Source organism: Rhincodon typus, chromosome 5 (assembly GCF_021869965.1).
Source record: "Rhincodon typus isolate 14 chromosome 5, sRhiTyp1.1, whole genome shotgun sequence".
Classification (NCBI taxonomy): domain Eukaryota; kingdom Metazoa; phylum Chordata; class Chondrichthyes; order Orectolobiformes; family Rhincodontidae; genus Rhincodon; species Rhincodon typus.
This window is the reverse complement of record NC_063336.1, coordinates 32932253-32942110: the sequence shown is the minus strand read 5'-3', so window position 1 is coordinate 32942110 and position 9858 is coordinate 32932253. Positions and strand designations below refer to the sequence as shown.

Below are 9858 nucleotides of genomic sequence, written 5' to 3'. Positions count from 1 at the left end.
AATTTCTACAATTGCTTCATGTATGTACATTAGAATAATTGTGGTTGCAACAGTGGTTCCCAAGGCACTCCTCACTTAAACATTTGCTCCTACTCTAACTCTGCTAAGGATTATAAGCTTACACCTTGTTCAGAACTTGCTCCTACGTGCCCACACATTTGAATTCAACCAACAATTGCTCATTTCCAATTTTATATAAACAGAAGTGCCTCAGCCATATAATTGGGTTTTACACATTTCCATTTCTTATTTCCATAAGTAAGTCATACAAACATGGGAGTAGGAGGAGGCCACTAACCCCTTTGAGCCCATTCTGCCAATCAATAAAATCATGGGTAATCTAATTTTTAACCTGACCTCCACATTCCTCCCAAGCCCCAATCCCTTCTTATCAAGAACCTACCTACCTTGAAAATATTCAAGATTCTACCTCCACCACCTTTTCCAGAAGAGAATTTAAAAGACTAGAAAAGCTCTATCATACAGATCTACAGCATAGAAAAAGGTCCTTTGTTCTAGTGTCTAACTAAGCACCTATCTATTCCAGGCCCATTTTCCAGCACTTGGCTCATAGCCTTGTAAGCCTTGGAATTATGGTTGGATATCTAACTACTTCTTAATTATTATTAGGGGTTTTGCCTCCACCACACTTTCAGACAGTGAGTTCTAGATTCCCACCACCCTATGGATGGAAATGTTTTTTTCTCACATCCCGTCTGAACATTCTGCCATTTTAATAGGTGGTGTAGTGGACATTGAAGAAGATTATCTCAGAGTACAGTGGGACATTGATCAGTTGGGCCAATGGACTGAGGAATGACAGATGGAGTTTATTTTAGATAAATGTGAGGTGTTGCATTTTGGTAAGGCAAACCAAGGCAGAACTTATGCAGTTAATGGTTGGGCCCTGGGGAGTGTTGCCGAACAGAGACCTAGGGGTGCAGGTGCATAGTTCCTTGAAAGTGGAGTCACAGATAGGCAGGGTTGTGAAGATGATATTTGGCATGCTGGCCTTCATTGATCAGAATATTGAGTATAGGAGTTGGGATATCATGCTGTGGCTGTACAGGACATTGCTGAGGCCACATTTGGAATACTGCGTACAATTCTGGTCACCCTTCTAAAGGAAGGGTATTGTTAAACTTGAGAGGTTGCAAAAAGATTTACAAGGATGTTGCTGGGTTTGGAGGTTTGAGCTATAGGCAGAGGCTGAATAGACTGGGACTTTTTTGCCTGGAGCATTGGAGACTGAGGGGTGACCTAATAGAGGCTTACAGAATCATGAGGGGGTTGGATAAGGTGAATAGCCAAGGTCTTTTCCCCAGCATTGCAGAGTCCAAAACGAGATGAGGGTTTATGATGAGAAGGGAAAGATTTAAAAAAGACCTGAGGGGCAACTTCTTCATGCAGAGGATGGTTTTGCATGGAACGATCTGCCAGAGGAAGTGGTGGAGGGGGGCACAATTACAACATTTAACATACATCTGCATGGGTATATGAATAGAAAGAGTTTAGAGGGATATGGTCAAATGCTGGCAAACGGGACTAAGTCAGATTGGAATGTCTGATTGGAGCAGATGAATTGAAATGATGGGTCTGTTTCTGTGCTGTATGACTCTATGACTTAATGTCCCCTGGTCACTGATTCCTCCACCAAGGGGAAATGTTTCTTTCTGCCTACCTTATCCATGCCCCTTATAACTCTATACATTTCAATCATGTATCCTCTAATCTCTTCTAATCTCCAGAAAACAACCCTAGTCTATCCAATATATTTTCATAACTGAAATTCTCTAGCCCACAACATCCTGGTAAATCTCCTCTACACTCTCTCCAGCACTAGCACATTCCTCCCATAATGTGGATTCTATTCTTCTGATTTCTATCTTAAATGGGTGGCCTGTAATTTTAAACAGTAACCCCTAGTTCTACATTCATCCAGTGGAGGAAAGATCCTTTCCACATGCACCCTGTCAAGACCCTTCAGGATTTTGTGTGTTTCGAACAAATCATCTCTAAACTTCCAACAGATACAAGTATAGCCTCTCCAATTCTTCATAAAACAACCCACCCTATCATTTATTCCTAGTCAGGGGACTGGTCAGTATTTAAGGTGATTAATAGTAACTGGGTTATTGTTATATAGAATTATTCTCAAAATTACCTCTGATAATGAATTATGTTAATTTATATGGGATTAAGATTAATGGGTCTGCATTTGATTGTGACAAGTTGTGTTATATCTTTCCAACCTACTGCTGCTTCCTGATCATTAGAGTTTTACCAATCTCTTCCTAGGTATGGAGCTCTGCTTAATTACCAATTAGAGGGGTGTAAATAATCAGAGATTTGTGTTAAGTTGATGTATCCTTAAAATTTAGTGTACTATGTTTCTAACAAATCCGTTACTGCTTTCCTTAACTCGTTTTACATTGCATGAGTTTGGCTGTTGGACACAAAATCCATTGTAACGGGAACAAAAAAGGGATAGAGTTACTTCTGCTCCCGGAAAGGTCACAAATGAGGATCATCGAAATATTTCATCTAACCGTCGTTTGTACTGTTTAGTTCAGTTTGCAACGGCTATTTTGATTGAAGCAACAACAAGAGTTTGGGAATGATTACTGTTAATTTGCGGACTGTCGCTATTTGTAGTACTGCCAACAGGAGACGCAGTTAGCACGCTACACTGACACTTGCCCTGGACAGACTGTGCAACTTGCAACATTCGTGCAGTCACGTTTTTTTTAAACATTTTTGCTCGCTTGGTTTTTAAAGCAGTTCGGTTACACAGACTGCAGTTTATAAAATATGTGGAAGATATATTATATTTAAATTCGTCAAGTCCCTTCGGAACAGGCATAACTTCCGATAATCTACTTTATCCGGGTCTCAGTGTCTGGTAGGATTCCAAAGTGCTTCAAGCAGTTTTGTATTTAAAATGACGCACACACACAGCGGACTTCGACTTCACGGGAAATACGAAACGAGCTTCAAGACAACCAGGCGAAATTATTCCCGACTGATCTCAATATCATTTGCACCGTCGAGATATCCAGGCGCGATGTCAAATGCAACTTATGTTAGGAGCAGCAATTAACATTTGGCCGGGGTTTTATTCACTTATTTCTTTCGAAAGGCCACCATTTGGTTAGGAAAATACAAGGGTCTCATTAAAATCAGGGTGTGTAAAATGACAGGGTCTTGTGCAGTTGAATTGAATTATTGTAATCTGTAACCTTCACAATGAATCGCTCGCGTTTGAAGTCTTTCACCTCAGCAGCCCTAACCCAACAGGTTCCCCCGGGCTCGAAGGTTACAGGTAACTCCAGAATTCCCAGCACTTCTGTTTGCAAAAAAAAAAAAAAAAATTGGAAGGGGAGAAATCCCGTTGGAAGGCGGGATAGAGGTTGTTAAATAGGTGATATATTTAAAAGTCCGGTTTTTCGGCTGGGGGTGCAGGATGACAAGCAGCTGTTTGGAATGGAATTCCTCACTGACATTAGCCACACGACAGCCTTCACTTTTCATTGCATTTCGCTGGGACAGTAAATTACCCTTCGCAAGGAGCCCCGCCCCTAACCGGCGGTGATTGGCCGTACGGCGCAACCACAAGGCGGGCACCAGCTACCTATTGGTCTGCACGGTTGTCAATCAGCGTATCCCCGCCCATCCAGCTCTCCAGCTGCTGAGAGTTGATACATTCATGGAAGAAATGGGCATTGGGGAGGGAGTTGGTGTCAGAGGAGAAGGAAGCGGGTCCTTTCAATCCTCACTTGCCACCAGCTTCATTTTGGAAACCCTAGCCCCCCCACCCACTCCATTCCCCGAAAACATTGATAAACGGGGGGGAGCAGAAAAAATATGAAAAGTTTAAGCAATGTGCGTTATTTTGAGTCGTTTAAGGTGCAGCAAGCGCCAGGCCTCAGCAATTTATGCAAATATAATAGGCGTGCCATGTCCGTGACTCACTACCGGAACTGCACGGAGAAGCCATATAAAAACTAATGGGAGAGTTAATACGCAGATAGCTAAAGCTTTGCAGCTCGCGCAGTCGAGGGAATTAAAAAAAAAGCAGAGAGAAGGAGGATAAGAAATTGATCACGTCTGTAAAATAATAAAATAAATCTCTCGCCCCTCTCTCTCTCATTCTCTGAAGAAGTGAGCCTGCACGTTACAATGGCTGATGAAAATGCCAACACGAAATGCAGTAGTTTTAACGTTCTGAACTGGGAGCAAGTGCAACGGCTGGACAGGATCCTAACAGAGACGATCCCGATCCACGGGCGGGGTAACTTCCCGACCCTGGAGCTGAAGCCCCGGCAGATCGTGCAGGTGGTGCGGAGCCGCTTGGAAGAGAAGCGGATCCGGGTGCGGGATGTGAGGCTGAACGGCTCGGCGGCCAGTCACGTCCTGCACCAACGCAGCGGGCTGGGCTACAAGGACCTGGACCTTATCTTCCGGGCTGACCTGAGCGGGGACAAGGAGTTTCAGACGGTCAAGAACGTGGTGCTGGATTGCCTCTTGGATTTTTTGCCCGAGGGCGTGAACAAGGAGAAGATTACCCCGCTGACCCTGAAGGAAGCCTACGTGCAGAAGATGGTGAAAGTTTGCAACGACTCGGACCGCTGGAGCCTCATCTCGCTGTCCAACAACAGCGGCAAGAACGTCGAACTGAAGTTCGTGGACTCGCTGCGGCGCCAGTTCGAGTTCAGCGTGGACGCCTTCCAGATTAACCTGGACTCGCTGCTGCTTTTCTACGAGTGCTCAGAGCACCCCATGTCCGAGCACTTCCACCCCACCATCCTGGGCGAGAGCGTCTACGGCGACTTCGAGGAGGCGCTGGAACATCTGCAGCACAAGGTGATCGCCACCAGGAACCCCGAGGAGATTCGTGGTGGCGGCCTCCTCAAGTACTGCAACCTACTGGTGCGGGGCTTCCGGGCGGCCTCCGAGAGCGAGATGAAGGCGCTGCAGCGGTACATGTGCTCCCGCTTCTTCATCGACTTCTCGGACATCGGCGAGCAGCAGAGGAAGCTGGAGTCCTACCTGCAGAACCACTTCCTGGGGCTGGAGGACCGTAAGTACGACTACCTGATGACCCTACAGAGGGTGGTCAACGAGAGCACCGTCTGCCTGATGGGACACGAGAGGAGGCAGACCTTGAACCTCATCACCATGCTGGCCCTCCGGGTCCTGGCTGAGCAGAACATCATCCCCAATGTGGCCAATGTGACCTGCTACTACCAGCCGGCTCCTTACGTGACCGACGCCAACTTCAACAACTACTACATCGCCCATGTGCAGCCGGTGTTTACCTGCCAGCAGCACACCTACTCCACCTGGCTGCCCTGCAACTGAAAGGAAGGCAAGAAGGCTTTGCTGAGAAACAGACAAAAGGGGCAAAAAGAGCAGAGGGTGAGAACGCAAGGGGGAGGGCACAGCACCTTTCATTGTGGTTTGGATCGGGATGGGAGAAACACTATATATATACACACGCGCACACACACACACACACACACCCAAAGTAGAAAGTTCTACCCTGCCCTGGCTTGTTTAGTGCAATGCTGATCTGCTCAACTTTTCAGAGCTTAACTTTTAATTCAAAAAAAATAGCTCGCCTGCATTTTTTTCCTCTAGTTTGAGGCAGATCGAAACTATCTGAGAGAGGGGAAGGGGAGTAAAATCAAATTCGATTTAACCCCGAGCCAGGAGGTGGGTATGGCAGCTTTAAAATGCTTCTTTTAAAAAAAAAACAAAATGACAAAACATTGTTTTTGCTTTGGCTTTGCCTCCTCCCATTCTGGCTGTCATCCTACAATGACAACATGGGAATTCGGCACCCGTACACTCTTGTGGTCGGGACTGACCAGCCCCTTTTAACAAAAAAAAATGCTGATTTGGGGGTGAAGGAGAGGCTCAGATTTTCCCTTCTTGCCTGTTCTCCGATAAATTCGTGCAGCAAAGAAGCTGAAACCTAGAGGTCCGTCTCGTGTTGCCTTCTGTAAACAGGGTTGGGGAACGGTTGCGGTTGGGGAACGGTTGCGGTTGGGGAACGGTTGCATTTGGGGGCTTGCGAACGCCATGTATGGGATGATACACCGTGAAACTGCTTCGCAGTTGCATGCTTTTTTTTTGAGTGCTTTCTAAACTCTAATGGTTTTGCTCCAGACGCAGGATGCAGGATTATTAACAGATGACGACAGAAGTCGCTATTGTGCTGTCCGCGGCTCCTGGTTTGAGAGAGCGTACACTTCACTTTTTTTTGGACGTGAAAGTGTGCAGAACGCTTGGCTAATATAATGTTCAAGGACCAAAGATATTTTTTCGTTTTATATATGTACAGTATATCAACAAAAAAAAAACCCATGGACAAGAACAGATGTGGCTAATTTATATTTGTCTACATGAACATGAATCAAAAGTGCCTATTATCTATAAGAATGGGAATGGAGATACTGTATTCAAATCTTGTGGCTTAATCCACATTTTTCTTTATCAGGGACAAAAAGAACGTGTTCTTGCACGAATTACTAAATTCCCTATTTTCTTGGAAAATACTTGTACTTAAAAAAAAAGTTGCTGTTTATGTGATAGTTTAAAAGTATGTATTGTCTTGGACAGTGTAGCACTTAGGTAAGTGTTTAAACAAAGTACTTTATATTTTCCAGTTTGTAATAAGAGGTTCCTTGGCACTTTTTTTTTGTTTCCTCACTCGGAAAAGGTATAATATGTTGTGTGCCACAGCTGCATTTGAGTTAATGAATTAAATAAAGCACAGTTGGATGTCTGGGGATATATGGAAGTGAGAGAGAACTGTGAAATCTTGTAGTTTGCTTATAACACCAACTTGATTGTGAAGTAGATAATGAATTCAGATAAGTAATCCAGTGGAACCCTCTTAGAAATGAGGATGGGACACACCTGAGTTGCTCATAACTGGGCTTGTGTATGATCGGGTTGGCTGTCCCAATACTTCATTAATCATATCCAAATGTGTTATTCTTAATCTAGTTTGATGTCAGGATCATGTGATTACTTTACTTTATTTGACAATTTTGAGGAACAAAATCACCAAAAAAAACCCTGATTAGGGCTGCAAACCAAATGAAGTGTTTGACACCTGACTAACCTAAAAAGGTCGGGGCAATACTTGAGCACAAGCCAATAGAAGTTGAATTGGAAAATGACAATTCAATCTGGATTCTCTGATTAGGCATACTCGAGAGGGAAAATGACTGTTGTGTAATGAGGGAAAGGTCTTCTATCAGTTGTTTGACCCAGGGCAACAACAGCCGTCATTTGCATTGGCATGTAGTTTTTTTTTAAACGTTGCGACCAAAACATGGTATGTCCAGATATTACCATTACCCCCACCTCCATCGCTGTTCTCCAATTTAGAAATGTGCTTAAAAATGGAAATTTAAATTTATGGTAAATTGATGAACGGTTTAAGTGACTGCCAGCAGGAGATTGTGCCTGTCCTTTAATCTTTTTAAAATACTTTAATCTCCAATCCTAGTTTACCAATGTGTTCCAAATTTGCTCTTTATTGGTGTGCATTTTGGCTAAAGTTTATTACACCAGGATCCATTAAAACATTCCTATAACATGTTTGAAAATTGTAAGAGTTTTGAGCCAGGAGGGGGAGAGAAGAACTTTGCACTCTGAGCTCTTACAATCAGGAGCTAGGAGAAGCCTTGTCCAATTTGCAGTGGGGAAGGAGTTGTGCCGATTTTTGAAAGCACACTTTTTTTTTAAAAAAAATGTTCAGTTAATTCTGAAAAAATCATCAAGTCTGTTACTTGGAAATGAGCAAATTCTATTGTGAAAGGTAGGCTTAAGAATGCACAATAGAATGAACTCAACCGTGCCCTTTTTTGGTTTATCAAAAGCTTGTGTTTACTGTTGCACATCACTTATACATTCTACAGAACCTGACAAACTGCTTGAAAATACAGCACATTGTTTACTTGAGGGAGGTGGGGAAATACCTTCTTTGCCCGACATTGAATGGCATGTATCATGCTGTTTGTTCAGTGTAATACCCCAGTGATTGATCATGCAAAGGAAAGATTTGTTTCCTCAGTGGTAGCAGTAGATGCAAATCAGAAGTAGCACATATCTGTCGGAATCACCATACACCTTGCAGCTGCCTGTGTGGCTTTGAACTAAAGCATGGAAAGAAGGATTGGGGAGATAGGATCAGCTGGTGATGTGGTACATTCATTCTTAGCACAATTATTTGGAGTTCCCATGGAAGCCATTCTTCAGCAGTGAGTCATCCCTTATTAGGATCAACACTACTGTGGGAGGCTTGTAGACATCGCTTGTAAAGAGCAAGTCTGTAAAACCACAACATTAGATAACTGTCTTTCAAGCACTGGGATTGGAAGTGGGAAAGCAAAAAATGTAGGAGACCTAAACTGGTTCTAAAACATATCACTGCCACAATATCAAACTGGTAAAGAAGGAGTTAAAAAGCAGTGTTGCGTCTAATATCGAGATAAGTTGGCAGAGTAATTTTAAGCTGTTAAGTGGAAATTGGTAGTAGAGGCTGCAAACTATGAAGCCTCAATGTGTTTTTCTTATTTGGTTTAGAACTGGTGAGGAGGAGGGGGAGCAAAGGGAAGAAGAATTTGCATGAATTCCAGTTAATAGCACATGTAGCAACACAATTGTAACACATGTAGCAACACGACAGGCTGAAATTACCAACTTTTTTTTTACAATGGTGAATGGAATTTCAGCTGCCGTGGCCCTTTTAACAACCAGAGGAGCGTGGGAGGCTTGCTTTTTAAGTGACCATCCAAGCACGAATAGTTAAATGGTGCGTTTTACCAAAATCTTTCATGTTGATAAATCTTTTTGACAGTTGGATTAGCTGCTGTTTGTTTTTTTTTAAATCCCCTTTTCAATTTATGCTGAATACTGTCATCAAGTGATTGAATTGTTTAGAAATGTATGTACTTTTCTCATTTCAGCCCCCCCCGCCCTCAACACACACACGCGTGCGTACACACTCCACCCACCCTTTTAGTTGCTTTTGCCACTAATTGGAGGGGCGAGCTGTTATTCCAAGTTGAAACAAAGTACGCCAGCTGAAATTCTGAAGTAAAATGTACTGCAACTTGCAATGTATGAGGTTTAAAGTTTTTTTCAAAAGTCTGTAATCACCCTGTGATATATGTAATCACCTTGTGATATAATTTTTTGTTGCATTTGAATGTTCTGTAATCCCACCCCAACTCCTCACCCCCAAGGAAAAAGAATCACATGTACTTGTGGGCAAAAAGAACATTTGAACATCCTCAAGGCTCCCCAGCAGGTTGGGTGGCTTGCTGCATGCCTTGGAATACGAGGAAGGCTCTGTGCATTTACTTTTTCTTCAACTGGCGCACGTATGTTTGGCTTCTGAGAGGCTTCCTGTTACAGCAAACTGTGACTTGGATTTGTCTGCTGGACTGTGTGACTGGGGGCTCTGTCAAAGAGGAAATCAAGAAGCTGATGGAACCTAGACTTTGAAGACTTAAGCATCTGTGTTAGTCACAAAGGGAACAGATTGTGAATTTTGTTTACACAATCCAATATTTGGATTTTTTTGTTTTTTTTGGTAAATAAAAGGAAGTTATTTTTTTCTATTGATGTGCGTCTATGTGTCTTTAATGTGTCTTTTTAAATAAAAGGGCTAACCGTTGCATTCTAATCTGTCTAAACATTGCTTTCATTGCTGAAATCTAAACACAGCACTTTCACAGAAGCTGAGCATTCAGCAAAGTTCTGACTGCAACTTGGAAAATGCAGCCCTACCAGCCAAGTGGAGCTGGTTCAAGTAGTTCAAAATAAATGAAAATTGTT

The 9858-nt window shown here is 43.0% G+C and overlaps 1 protein-coding gene across 1 annotated transcript; it reads left to right on the top strand.

Moving 5' to 3' along the window:
- The first annotated feature begins 2360 nt into the window (after window positions 1-2360).
- tent5aa (terminal nucleotidyltransferase 5Aa) lies at window positions 2361-9643 on the top strand. Its single transcript, XM_048597210.1, has 2 exons — window positions 2361-5418; window positions 6172-9643. Exon 1 carries the CDS (start codon window positions 4180-4182, stop codon window positions 5359-5361), a length of 1182 nt encoding a protein of 393 aa, XP_048453167.1. The 5' UTR covers window positions 2361-4179; the 3' UTR covers window positions 5362-5418; window positions 6172-9643.
- Window positions 9644-9858: the final 215 nt, after the last annotated feature.